At 42.2% G+C, this 14,883-nt stretch overlaps 1 protein-coding gene across 1 annotated transcript in view; it reads left to right on the top strand.

The window, feature by feature from the left end:
* The first annotated feature begins 462 nt into the window (after positions 1-462).
* LOC110533913 (lysine-specific demethylase 4B) overlaps positions 463-14,883 on the top strand; it is a 97,965-nt gene continuing 83,544 nt past the window's right edge. The window contains exons 1-5 of the mRNA XM_036940651.1: positions 463-619; positions 6,703-6,986; positions 7,171-7,346; positions 7,742-7,856; positions 10,456-10,649. Coding sequence (XP_036796546.1) covers positions 6,717-6,986; positions 7,171-7,346; positions 7,742-7,856; positions 10,456-10,649 — 755 coding nt within the window. The 5' untranslated portion in view covers positions 463-619; positions 6,703-6,716. The remainder of the gene's footprint in view (positions 620-6,702; positions 6,987-7,170; positions 7,347-7,741; positions 7,857-10,455; positions 10,650-14,883) is intronic.

Genomic DNA, 14,883 nt, shown 5'->3' with positions numbered 1-14,883 from the left:
TTAAAATTAAAAACAGTTCCGAGGACTTCTGTAGTACAAGTTCCCATTTTGGTTGTTTCCACTAGTTACCACAGCCACAAAGTCAGTTTGCTTTCGTAAAAATATGAAGTAAATTTGCTTGTTGGTTTTCTAATTTAAGCGTTAGCCATACGGTTAGCATTGTGTTCAAGTTTAGGGTTAAGATTAGGTTTGAAATCCGATATTAGGAAAATAGATTGTAGAAAGAGGCGGGGTTTATGACTTTGTGGCTGGGGTAACTAGTGACGACCCATCTTGGTAACATTTTCGTTTTGATATCGTAAAATGACGCTTCCTGGAGGTTAACCCTTTTCACAACCGGAAAATGTGCTGCCCAGTTCGTTCTGCCTTATTGGTTCATATAGCAATCTATCAACGAGGTCATCCAAACAAATCCACAGAACGTATCCAGTGAACGCCTACAAACCTAATCTGGCCAATCACTGAGCTGAAACGTCGTGAAGGAGGCGTGAGGCCTAGCTCTCCTGTATGCAACCAGCTAGCTAAAGCTCTAAAAGATAATCGATCGTGTGTGGATTTTATAAAACGTGAAACATCGATTGAGTAAAATAAAGAAAAGGAACATATTTTGCTGCAGGAGGTAATGTTGAATGATTTGCTTATTTTTGGGGGGCTCAAATGCACCTAGATACGTGTTATTTCCGATGTGATCTAAACAGTTGTAGCTAGCTAGTTAGCCAGCGACGGTGCCTGTTTTGTTGACTTGTATGGATGGAATGGGGGAAGGCAGCCTGCGAGCGGAGGACTGGCTGTCAAAACTCCCAAAACGGCCATTCTCGACAGTTGAAATTGGTTACAACTATTATTAACTAGCTACGTTAACTACATAACATTTCGTGATGTTTCTAGGCGCGGGCTAACTTAACTAGTTTTAATTGCATACATCGGACACCCATATAGCTAGCATGCAGTGCTGACATAAGTGACACTAACGTTACACAGTCGTTTTTTGATCGATCCATAGCATGCACTATTTTCCTAGCGTAGTAGCTACTGTTAATTCTGAATATCGAGTTTGCTTGCTAGCTGCCTGTGTCACGACGGTCAGCATACGCTTGCAGGCGAACAATTAACTTACTGTAACTAGTTTAGCTGCGAAACACTTCGTTACCTAAGTTACTTTTTCGTAGCAGGTTAGGAAAATTTACGCAGCAGGTTAGGATACTGAGGTTAAGGTTGGGGAAATGGTTAAACGAAAATGCTGTCCTAACCTGCGCCGAAAATCACTTTGTGCTTGCTAACATTACCTTGAAATACTTGCTAGAAATGCTACAAATACCTTGAGCGTTATTCCTGTGAGTTGAGGAATTTAGCAGACACTCTTATCCAGAGTGATTTACAGTAGTGAGTACATACATTTTCCTATTTGTTGGTACTGGTCCCCAATGGGAATCGAACCCACACCCCTGGCGTTACAGGTGCCATGCTCTACCAACTGAGCCACACGGTAAAATGCATGGTGAATAGCTAGTGGGATCAATGTGCCAGTTTTATCAGTGTACTAATACAATTGCTAGTTTCAGTTTGTGTAGCTAGTTGGCTAGCTAGCCAGATATTGGGTAAGTTCCCCTGTCTTTGTTTTTGACAAAGCCAGCTGTATACTGTCTACGTGCGTCCTGCCATAGTTTTATGTATCACTCAGAAAAGTGTATAAAAGAGTGAATTTAAGAACACACGTATTACTCAGTTTAAAGACCCTTGGAGAGGTGAAACAATAAGTAAAATAAGTTAAGCATTTAAATGCTAAAATGTAGGCAATAGAATCAGTGTGTGAAGAACTGACAGGATAGACCAGTGTTTTTGATATTGGATTTTAAATGTTTTTCTAATAACGTTGGGTATTATATTAGTACCAGTCAAAAGTTTGGACACACTTACTCACTCCAAGGTTTTTACTATTTTTTACATTGTAAAATAATAGTGAAAACATAAACTATGAAATAACACATGGAATCAAATTTAAATATATTTTAGATTCTTCAAAGTAGCCACCCTTTGCCAGCTTTGCACATGTTTGGCATTCTCTCAACCAGATCATGAGGTAGTCACTTGGAATGCATTTCAATTAACAGATGTGCCTTGTTAAAAGTACATTTGTGGAATTTATTTCCTTAATGCATTTGAGCCAATCAGTTGTGTTGTGACAAGGTAGTATACAGAAGATAGCCCTATTTGGTAAAAGACCCAAGTCCATTTTATGGCAAGAACAGCTCAAATAAGCAAAGAGAAACAACAGTCCATAATTACTTTAAGACATGAAGGTCAGTCAATCTGGAAAATGTTAAGAGCTTTATAAGTTTATAAGAGCTTTAAGTGCAGTCGCAAAAACCATCAAGCACTATGATAAAACTGGCTCTCATGAGGACCACCACAGGAAAGGAAGTCTCAGAGTTACCTCTGCTGCAGAGGATAAGTTCATTAGTTACCAGCTTCAGAAATTGCACAGTTAAATTGCAGTCCATATAAATGCTTCAGAGTTTAAGTAACAGACACATCTCAACATCAACTGTTCAGAGTAGACTGCGTGAAGCAGGCCTTCATGGTCAAATTGCTGCATAGAAGCCACTACCAAAGGACACCAATAAGGAGGAGAGACTTGCTTGGGCCAAGAAACACAAGCAATGGACATTAGACCCGTGGAAATCGTATTTTGGTCTGGGGTTTTTGGTTCCAACCGCCGTGTCTTTGAGATGCAGAGTAGGTGAACGGATGATCTCTGCATATGTAGTCACCACCGTGAAGCATGGAGGTGGTGTGATGTGGGGGTGCTTTGCTGGTGACATTGTTGCCGACTTATTTAGAATTCAAAGCACAGTTAACCAGCATGACTACCACAGCATTCTGCAGCGATATGCCATCCCATCTGGTTTGCGCTTAGTGGGACCATCATTTGTTTTTCAACGGGACAATAACCCAACACACCTCCAGGCTGTGTAAGGGCTATTTGACCAAGAAGGATAGTGATGGGAGTGCTGCATCAGATGACCTGGCCTCCCCACAATCACCTGACCTCAACCCAATTGAAATGTTTTGGAATGCAGAGTGAAGGAAATGCAGCCAACATGTGCTTATTATGTGTGGGAACTCCTTCAAGACAGTTGGAAAAGCTTTCACGGTGAAGCTGGATGAGAGCATGCCAAGAGTGTGATAAGCTGTCGTCAAGGCAAAGTGTGGCTACTTTGAAGAATCTAAAATATATTTTGATTCAACACTTTTTTTGGTTACTACATGATTCCATGTGTTATTCCATAGTTTGATGTCTTATTCTACAATGTAGAAAACATTGAAAAATAAAGGGAAACACTTGAATGAGTAGGTGTCCAATCTTTTGACTGGTACAGTATATCTACAGTAATAAGACAGATCCTGCTCCTGTTGCCAGTTTGAGTCTTTGTTTAATAGCCTACTGATTAGGCCCCGGCGGGAAACAGAATTTGTCATACCGTTCTTCTCTCATCTCTGGATTTACAGTATTACAGGTTTATTACACAAGGGTCGCAAAAACAGCTAACACGTCTATTGGGTGTCTACCATAATAAAATTAGCATAGGTAATATTGAATATCCACGGAGGCTGCTAGCTAAAAATGCTAATGAGCCTAAACGATCAAATGTGAACGAGACATTGTGCAAATGAACAAAGTTTTGTCGCATGCTTGTCTGAAGGAAGAACTGTACTGTCTCTGAAGCAGCGTGTGTACACGCCGTGCCTGTGTGGAGTCGCTAGGGCGTCTGGAAGGAGTTCCCACATATAATGAGCACTTGTTGGCTGCTTTTCCTTCACTCTGCTAGAAGAAAGGAAAATAAACGCAAGGAAATCTAGCAGTGGCAGATGTACACAACTCATCCAACGGGCATTAATTTCGCAAACACCTCAGAAAGCGAACACTATATTATACCCGTCACATTATTTCAGTCAGTTTCTTAGATAACTATCAAGTTAAACTTAAGAGTCGCGGTAATGCAGAAATGTTTTTCACGCAATAAAAATAAAATGCATAATAAATAACTTGCTGCGTTTGGAAGCGCAGGTCTAAGATGCTTCTTGTAATTTCTGCTCGTCATCAGACTAATTTCATGCTTCAGTTGCATTTCTCCACTCAGATGCAAATTCACAAACAGGCATTCTGTCAGCAGACAGCGCTCTGACTGAAGGAAGTGGAGCTACTTTTCCCTTGTACTTTTCTTGGTGTAGCCAGCCTACTTTTCTCTGGTAAAATTAAATATTACCTTTTTTAAACAAAAACAAAAAACCTTTATGAAATGTAGCTGGCTACATTATTTCTATGATAAACATGAGCAAGATGATGGCCATGCAAAAACATCAAGCTTATTTACTCGTGTGGCTTCCAACCATATAGCGTTACACTTCTGTTATCTGATGAAAACGAAGCTATTTTCTACTTATTGTTTTGCACTGTGTTTTATATGAAGGAAAACTATAGTTGCACGTCCCTGAATTATTTTTATTGAAGCAAAAAGCAAGGTTGACTTTCAATATAAAACGCGACCCAAGTCAATACACAGCTGGACTCTGCTCCCGCTGTGTCCCTTTGTGCTATTTGCAAACAAACACGTGACTGGCTCAACGGTTCTGGAGAACTACGGTAAGCTTCATAATGTAAAATAATGTGACAAGTGAAATGAAGAACGCGATCCGTTTTATGTCCTAACGTGTTGCACAAGTTTACTGCATTCATACTGAACAAAAATATAAACGCAACAATTTCAAAGATTTTACTGACTTAGTACATAAGGAAATCCAGTTATTTGCCCCAAAAAATCATTAGGCCCTATTCTATGTATTTCACTTGCCTGGGAATACAGATATGCATCTGCTTGTCACAGACAGATTTTGCCTCATGCAAAAGTTGATTGTGGCCTGTGGAATGTTGTCCCACTCCTTCAATGGCTGTGTGAAGTTGCTGGATATTGTCAGGAACTGGAAAATGCTGGCGTACACGTTGATAGAAAAGATCCCGAACATGCTCAATAGGCGACATGTCTGGTGTGTATGCGGGCCATTGAAGAACTGGTACATTTTCGTCTTCCAGGAATTGTGTACAGATCCTTGTGACATGTGGCTGTGCATTATCATGCTGAAACATGAGGTGATGTGGGCGGATTAATGGCGCGACAATGGGCCTCAGGAACTCATCACGGTATCTCTGCATTTAAATTGCCATAGATAAAATGCAACTGTGTTCATTGCATGTAATTTATGCCTGCGTATACCATAACACCACCGCCAACATAGGGCACTCTGTTCACAACGTTAACATCCGCAAACCGCTTGCCCACACGACTCCATACACGTGGTCTGCGGTTATGAGGCCGGTTGGATGTACTGCCAAATTCACTAAAACATGGTAAATAAATTAACATTAAATTATCATTCTCTGGCAACAGCTCTGGTGGATATGCATGCAGTCAGCATGCCAATTGTAAACTCCCTTAATTTGAGATATCTGTGGCTTTGTGTTGTGTAACAAAACTGCTCATTTTAGAGTGGCCTTTTATTGTCCCCAGAACAAGTCACACCTGTGTAATGATCATGTTGTTTAATCAGCATCTTGATATGCCACACCTGTTAGGTTGTTGGCAAATACTCACTAACAGCGATGTGAACACATTTGTGCACAGAATTTGAAATAAATACGCTTTTTGTTTGTATGGAACATTTCTGACATCTTTTTATTTCAGCTCATGTAATATGGGACTAACACTTTACTTGTTGCGTTTGATATATTTTCCCAGTATAGTTGATTTTATTTAAATACATAGCGTCTGTCTATATATGGTAAAATACACGTTTAAAAATGTCGACCTGTTCTCTCGATTGCTCTCGGTCGACCTATAATTTTTTTGTTGTTGTCTGGGACAGCCCTAGTCATGCGCCCGTTAAACAGCCGCCATTACATTAATAATGCAACATGTTTAGTGACAACCTATAGTAGAGTTGAAAATGCGATGGAAATATATATATATATATATTTTTGGCACCACGTCATCACACACTTTTATCATCTACAAGTCAATTTGATGGAAACGCATCTCTGGTTGAATAAAAAATAAATAATGTAAAATGTTATTTATGCAGCTTTTAGAATATTCGCATGAAAATCTGTCGCAAAGGACACTTAGCTACTGATTGTTATTTCCCCACCTAGAAAATCCTACAAAATTATTGCCTAAACGTCTCAATACCTTTTCTGATGCATTTCAAAAACCATACTTCCTTCAGTTTGAAATGCTTTTTGAATGTACTGTCAGGCTGATGTGTATTAAACGGAAACATTTGCCGTTTGGCAACCTGTGCACTAGTCACTGTTACCTAGGGTGGGGTTTTCGAGACTAGATACATATGAACCCAGGTCTGTCGGTGCCTTATTGGGCTCCCGGGTGGCGCAGCAGTCTTAGACACGGCATCACAGTGCTAGAGGCATCACTACAGTCCCTGGTTAGAATCCAGGCTGCATCGCATCCGGCCGTGATTGGGAGTCTCATATGGCGGCGCACAATTGGCTCAGTGTCGTCAGGGTAGGCCGTCGTTGTAAATAAAAATGCGTTCTTAATTGACTTACCTAGTTAAATAAAGGTAAAAAATAAATACAAATGTATTGCTTTTTTTATTCTATTCGCTGTCATTCCTTTCTATTTCCAGTTCTACCTGCCACCATGTCGCTGGAAGCACCAGACATGGGCCAAGATCCTGCACCAGACATGTCCCCAGAACTAGCTGCAGATTCCCCTCCCGCCCCAGAATTAGCCCCTGAGCTAACACCAGATACAGCCCCAGAACTAGCTGCAGATTCAGCTCCGGTCCCAGTAATGAATCCAGGTTGTAAGATCATGACATTCCGGCCCACCATGGAGGAATTCAAGGACTTTGCCAAATACATTGCCTACATGGAGACTCAAGGAGCACACCGCGCAGGCCTGGCGAAGGTACACACACATCAGGACAGTTTAGTTTAAATTGCCAAACACTAATAATTCATCCTTGTATTGTTATTGCCTCTCCATCTCACTTGGTCACGGTTGTCTCTTTTCCCTTTCTTTCACTCTCGCCCCCTCATATCCTCACTCACTCACTTTCACATTTCCTCCCTCCATCCTGCCCTTCTTGCAGGTGATTCCCCCCAAGGGCTGGAAGCCACGGAAGTCATATGACGTCATTGAGGAGATGACGATCCCTGCTCCCATCATGCAGGTGGTGACGGGCCAGTCAGGCCTCTTTACCCAGTACAACATCCAGAAAAAGTCCATGACTGTGGGGGAGTACCGCCAACTGGCCAACAGCAGAAAGTAGGACCTCACATCACCCAGCTCCCAGACATTCTACACCCATCGAGACCCATTCAGAATAATGAAGAAGATACATTACTGTTATGATCAGAGACAGTTTTTTTTTCACAGTGAAAACTAAAGAATAATTTATTCTCCCAGTTTACTTTTTTTTTTTTTTTTTGTAGTTTAAAAACAAATTTTATATAAAATGTTTTCTTTCCCAATCACAGCAATTTAGGTTACCACAGTTATGAAGAGTTGAGACCATTACAAATGGCACAGTACGATTGTGAACCTTTGATTTATCACTTTTCCATTGATATTATTGGGTTGCCTTTTATCGCCTGTTTCACTGCCTTTCTCATTTAATATCTGTCTGGTGAACTATAGACCTCTCTCCCCTCCACTCCCAGGTACTGTACTCCCCGACACAAGGACTTTGACGACCTGGAGAGGAAGTACTGGAAGAACCTCACCTTTGTGTCTCCAATCTACGGGGCTGACGTCAGCGGCTCCATCTATGACTCCGTAAGTCAGCCCAGGAACAAGCCTTACTTATTAGACATGCAGACCTGCGAACATGCATGCATTTTGCGTACCAAAATACGCAATTCTCTGGTCATGTACGATCCGAGTTAAAAGTACGCATAAATGAAAATGGGCTGATACATACATTTTTTATAAAAAAATAAATCCACTGAGTAAATCTAATATCCCGATTGTCGAGCTGCAACACGCAGACATGTACAGAGTTTTTATCAACGGACATGGAGATGAATATATAATTGTTCGACTAGCTACCCCATGTCTGCCCCTCCTGTTTGTTGTCATACTGAGTTTGCCCACTGTCAGCTGTACGTCAACACATGGACAAATCCCTTTTCGACTCAGTGTGTTGTGGAAAGGTAAACACTAATTGTTTCAAGTTAATGTTAGGGAACATTTTTCCACTTAACATTACGGGGATCACGCAACCTGATAGACTGTAACTGTCATTATTATCCACGTCACAAAAAGCATTACAAAAGTATAATCAAAAGGGGGGGGGGGAGACCCCAATTGAGTTCCTGTACGCGTCTGGTACTCTTAAAAAGTTGGACAGGGTTGGCAGGGCTGCACATGGATTGTGAACATTAGTAACGTGTTTCTTATGGGACAAGTTCAAATAGTGCTTACCTCCCTGTTACTGTTTTCTTCTGTTTCACGCCATCTGAACACGACCCTGGCTTCGCTATACATTCGGAAAGTATTCAGACTCCTTCACTTTTTCCACGTTTTATTATAAAATGGATTAAATAGTTTTTTTTTCCCGCCGCTCATCAATCTACAAACAATACCCCATAATGACAAAGCAAAAACAGTTAAAAAAAAAACGTTTGCATGTATTCAGACCCTTTTTACTCAGTACTTTGAAGCACCTTTTGGCAGCGATTACAGTCTCGGGTCTTCTTGGGTATGACGCTACAAGCTTGGCACACCTGTATTTGGGGAGTTTTTCCCATTCTCCTCTGCAGATCCTCTCAAGCTCTGTCTGGTTTGCTGGGGAGCATCGCTGCACAGCTATGTTCAGGTCTCTCCAGAGATGTTCGATCAGGTTCAAGTCTGGGCTCTGGCTGGACCACTCAAGGACATTCAGAGACTTGTCCTGAAGCCACTCCTGCGTTGTCTTGGCTATCGGTTAAGAACAAATTATTATTTTCAATGATGTCCTACGAACAGTGGGTTAACTGCCTTGTTCAGGGGCAGAAGACACATTTGTACCTTGTCAGCTCGGGGGATTTGATCTTGAAACCTTTCGGTTACTAGACCAACACTCTAACCACTAGGCTACCCTGCCGGATCTCTCAGTACTTTGCTCCATTCATCTTTCCCTCAATCCTGACTAGTCTCCCCTTCCCTGCCACTGAAAAACATCCCCACAACAAAGTTCAATCTTGCTTTCATCAGACCAAAGAATCTTGTTTCTCATGGTCTGAGAGTCCTTTAGGTGCCTTTTGGCAAACTCTAAGCAAGCTGTCATGTGCTTTTTACTGAGGAGTGTCTTCCACTCTACTATAAAGTCTTGCTTGGTGGAATGTTGCAGAGATGGTTGTCTTTCTGGAAGGTTCTCCGATCTCCACCGAGGAGCTCTGTCAGTGACCACCGGGTTCTTGGTCACCTACCTGACCCAGGCCCATCTCCCCCGATTGCTCAGTTTGGCCTGGTAGCCAGCTCTAGGAAGAGTCTTGCTGGTTTTAAACTTCTTCCATTTAAGAATGATGGAGGCCACTGTTCTTGGACCTTCAATGCTGCAGAAATGTTTTGGTACCCTTCCCCAGATCTGTGGCTCGACACAATCTTGTCTCGGTGCTCTACGGACAATTCCTTCGACCTCATGGCTTGGTTTTTGCTCTGACATGCACTGTCAACTGTGGGACCTTATATAGACAGCTGTGTGCCTTTCCAAATCATTTCCAATCAATTGAATTTACCACAGTAGGACTCTAATGAAGTTGTAGAAACATCTCAAGGACGATCAATGGAAACAGGATGCTGAGCTCAATTTCGAGTCTCTTAGCAAATGGTCTGAGTACGTATGTATAGAAGGAAGGTATTTCCCTTTTTATTTTTTTACTAAATTAGCAAAAAATGATAACCTGTTATTGCTTCGTCATTATGTGTGTAGATTGAGGACATTTTGTATTTAATCCATTTTAGAATAAGGCTGTAACTTAACCAAATGTGGAAAAAGGGAAGTGGTCTGAATACTTTAAGAATGCACTGTAGTTACAAATGGTGTGGAATTCCTTAGTACTAAGTACACGACAGTAACACCTGTTGAGAAGTTTTAATTAAAAGTAGCTGAAATATCATGTCTTCATGTGATGTGGCCTTGATACCATCTGGTGGTGAACATGTATTACTACATGGCCTTGAACATCAATGGCAATCTTAGTCCTCATAGTAGTATAGCTATGTTATGCACTGGTATAAGACTAGCTGAAGTACAATTGTGACAAACAAACAGTTTAACTCCATGTCTATAGGCATGGCTTTTTTTCATTCAATTTATTTGTTAAATGTAGCCAATATGCTTTCATTGGGTCACCGTATTCACACCCTCCTCTGTCTGTGTGTGTGTTTCCAGGAGATCAGTGAGTGGAACATCGGCCACCTGAACACGCTGCTGGACATGGTGGAGCAGGAGTGTGGCATCGTGATCGAGGGGGTGAACACTCCCTACCTGTACTTTGGCATGTGGAAGACCACCTTCGCCTGGCACACAGAGGACATGGATCTCTACAGTATCAACTACCTCCACTTTGGAGAGCCCAAGTCCTGGTCAGTGGCTACATTTGTCTTTTTACTTCTTTGCATCTCTGTCTCTCACTGTCTCACTGTCTCTGCATCTCTTCTCACTTCAAAATATACAGTGCCTTGCGAAAGTATTCGGCCCCCTTGAACTTTGCGACCTTTTGCCACATTTCAGACTTCAAACATAAAGATATAAAACTGTATTTTTTTGTGAAGAATCAACAACAAGTGGGACACAATCATGAAGTGGAACGACATTTATTGGATATTTCAAACTTTTTTAACAAATCAAAAACTGAAAAATTGGGCGTGCAAAATTATTCAGCCCCCTTAAGTTAATACTTTGTAGCGCCACCTTTTGCTGCGATTACAGCTGTAAGTCGCTTGGGGTATGTCTCTATCAGTTTTGCACATCGAGAGACTGAATTTTTTTCCCATTCCTCCTTGCAAAACAGCTCGAGCTCAGTGAGGTTGGATGGAGAGCATTTGTGAACAGCAGTTTTCAGTTCTTTCCACAGATTCTCGATTGGATTCAGGTCTGGACTTTGACTTGGCCATTCTAACACCTGGATATGTTTATTTTTGAACCATTCCATTGTAGATTTTGCTTTATGTTTTGGATCATTGTCTTGTTGGAAGCCAAATCTCCGTCCCAGTCTCAGGTCTTTTGCAGACTCCATCAGGTTTTCTTCAAGAATGGTCCTGTATTTGGCTCCATCCATCTTCCCATCAATTTTAACTATCTTCCCTGTCCCTGCTGAAGAAAAGCAGGCCCAAACCATGATGCTGCCACCACCATGTTTCACAGTGGGGATGGTGTGTTCAGCTGTGTTGCTTTTACGCCAAACATAACGTTTTGCGTTGTTGCCAAAAAGTTCAATTTTGGTTTCATCTGACCAGAGCACCTTCTTCCACATGTTTGGTGTGTCTCCCAGGTGGCTTGTGGCAAACTTTAAACAACACTTTTTATGGATATCTTTAAGAAATGGCTTTCTTCTTGCCACTCTTCCATAAAGGCCAGATTTGTGCAATATACGACTGATTGTTGTCCTATGGACAGAGTCTCCCACCTCAGCTGTAGATCTCTGCAGTTCATCCAGAGTGATCATGGGCCTCTTGGCTGCATCTCTGATCAGTCTTCTCCTTGTATGAGCTGAAAGTTTAGAGGGACGGCCAGGTCTTGGTAGATTTGCAGTGGTCTGATACTCTGTCCATTTCAATATTATCGCTTGCACAGTGCTCCTTGGGATGTTTAAAGCTTGGGAAATCTTTTTGTATCCAAATCCGGCTTTAAACTTATTCACAACAGTATCTCGGACCTGCCTGGTGTGTTCCTTGTTCTTCATGATGCTCTCTGCGCTTTTAACGGACCTCTGAGACTATCACAGTGCAGGTGCATTTATACGGAGACTTGATTACACACAGGTGGATTGTATTTACCACCATTAGTCATTTAGGTCAACATTGGATCGTTCAGAGATCCTCACTGAACTTCTGGAGAGAGTTTGCTGCACTGAAAGTAAAGGGGCTGAATAATTTTGCACGCCCAATTTTTCAGTTTTTGATTTGTTAAAAAGGTTTGAAATATCCAATAAATGTCGTTCCACTTCATGATTGTGTCCCACTTGTTGTTGATTCTTCACAAAAAAATACAGTTTTATATCTTTATGTTTGAAGCCTGAAATATGGCAAAAGGTCGCAAAGTTCAAGGGGGCCGAATACTTTCGCAAGGCACTGTACATCAAATTACTTCTGTAGGTCATTTAGCACTTGTTTTGGCGGATTTCAACACATTCCTCGTGGTCATCTCTATTTTATGTGACAGCTTTTTGCTGCAATTGCATCTACATAAAAAAATTGCATCTACACGGCAAGCCAAAATCACTCCTTGATTTCAGGATCTGGACAGGCTTTCGGCAGCTGCTTCTCCTAGCATTAATCATCTACATGTATAAAGCTGAAAGTGAGTTAAGGAGACTGTCCATTTACTTCTGTACTTAAACAGGTGGTCACTGGAGGACGGTCTAGACCGATGGTCACCAACCTTTTTTGAGTCAAGGTCGCTTTCTGAGTCAAAATGCAAACAGATCTACCACTACGATTTTATTTTAAAAACATGACTTAAAACGTGTGTGTGTGTGTGTGTGTGTAACTGTAATCTAATTCACATCCAAATGGCAATATAGATCTGTGCAATATCCATATCTCGAGATCCATATTGTGTGCACTATTTTGAAACGCCACTCGGCCGTGTGAAGTCCAGTTTTATAGTGTTCGCTGCTTGTCGTCTCTCTCCCCCTCTCCTCTTGCAGCCCCGCCCCTATGTGTATTTTCTGTGAATGAGTGTGTCCTACAAGCGATCTTAAATTGTCCAGGGCCAACCATACCATCACTCGTCGCTAGGTAGCAGTAGTGCTCTTCAAACATCTCTCTCTCTCTCTCTCTCTCCCATCGTTTTTTCTTATTCATCTTGTAATACGACCCCCCCGAGCCTCTCTATTCCCAAAGTCTTCACTCTGCATCCAATTCTATTTCTTAATGTTTATGGCTCTCCCAACACTGAATCACATAAAGAGCCTCAATTTGTCAACACACCTCCATCAATTTCTTCAACCATTTCACTTGGAAGCGAATAGGAAAAGCAGCACTACTGCATAGGCCCTGCGGTATCTCACACTCAAGGGGTTCATCCCAGATGGCACCCTATTCCCTATATAGTACACTACTTTAGACCAGAGCCCTATGGCACCCTATTCCCTATATAGTGCACTACTTTCGACCAGAGCCCTATGGCACCCTATTCCCTATATAGTGCACTACTTTAGACCAGAGCCCTTTGGGCCCTATATAGGGACCGGGGTGCCATTTGGGACGTAGGCTTAAACTAACAGCCACTCCTGGCTAAATGAGTCGCACGGCAGCAAGGTAATGGTGGTAGATAAGGGTATCGACAGAACGCTAATGGAGGGAGACGCTTCGTCAAAGTATCAGTAACGGTGGTGATCTTACCTGGCAACCTTGGTCTCTCTCTCCTTCAATCTCTCCATGGTCTCACTGGGTGACTAATTACCCACTCCACCATCAGTCAAGGATTGATCTTCTCTTGTTATTTTAAACTGTAGGTTTTCACTCCAACCCTGTTCCTGGAGAGCTACCATCCTGTAGGTTTTCACTCCAACCCTGTTCCTGGAGAGCTACCATCCTGTAGGTTTTCACTCCAACCCTGTTCCTGGAGAGCTACCATCCTGTAGGTTTTCACTCCAAACCTGTTCCTGGAGAGCTACCATCCTGTAGGTTTTCACTCCAACCCTGTTCCTGAAGAGCTACCATCCTGTAGGTTTTCACTCCAACCCTGTTCCTGGAGAGCTACCATCCTGTAGGTTTTCACTCCAACCCTGTTCCTGAAGAGCTACCATCCTGTAGGTTTTCACTCCAACCCTGTTCCTGAAGAGCTACCATCCTGTAGGTTTTCACTCCAACCCTGTTCCTGGAGAGCTACCATCCTGTAGGTTTTCACTCCAACCCTGTTCCTGAAGAGCTACCATCCTGTAGGTTTTCACTCCAACCCTGTTCCTGAAGAGCTACCATCCTGTAGGTTTTCACTCCAACCCTGTTCCTGAAGAGCTACCATCCTGTAGGTTTTCACTCCAACCCTGTTCCTGGAGAGCTATCATCCTGTAGGTTTTCACTCCAACCCTGTTCCTGGAGAGCTACCATCCTGTAGGTTTTCACTCCAACCCTGTTCCTGCAGAGCTACCATCCTGTAGGTTTTCACTCCAACCCTGTTCCTGGAGAGCTACCATCCTGTAGGTTTTCACTCCAACTCTGATCCTGGAGAGCTACCATCCTGTAGGTTCTCACTCCAACCCTAATCGAGCACACCTTATTCTAATAATTAGCTGGTTGATGAGCTGAACCAGGTTAGTTACAACAGGGGTTGGAGTGAGAACCTACAGGATGGTGGCTCTTCAGGAACAGGGTAGGAGTGAGAACCTACAGCAGGGTAGCTCTCCAGGAACAGGTTTGTAAGAGCCTTGGTTTAAGCTATATGTTTTATTGGAGGATAAAAGTCTGCAAATATGACTGTAGTCATACACACAACACATTTCCCCGGAACAAGTTTGTTTTTTCCCCCCATCTCCCCTCCATTAGAACTAGAAAAGACTCCAGCCAGAACAGGCTTGATTTTGAAAATACTTGTCTTATGATACAGTAGCCTACTAAAGCAAGAGTTTTCAGTTGAAGATATCCTATCCTTATA

Source organism: Oncorhynchus mykiss, chromosome 1, assembly GCF_013265735.2.
Source record: "Oncorhynchus mykiss isolate Arlee chromosome 1, USDA_OmykA_1.1, whole genome shotgun sequence".
Taxonomy (NCBI): Eukaryota; Metazoa; Chordata; class Actinopteri; order Salmoniformes; family Salmonidae; genus Oncorhynchus; species Oncorhynchus mykiss.
The sequence above is the reverse complement of the archived record's forward strand: the minus strand, read 5'-3'. Positions and strand labels throughout refer to the sequence as shown.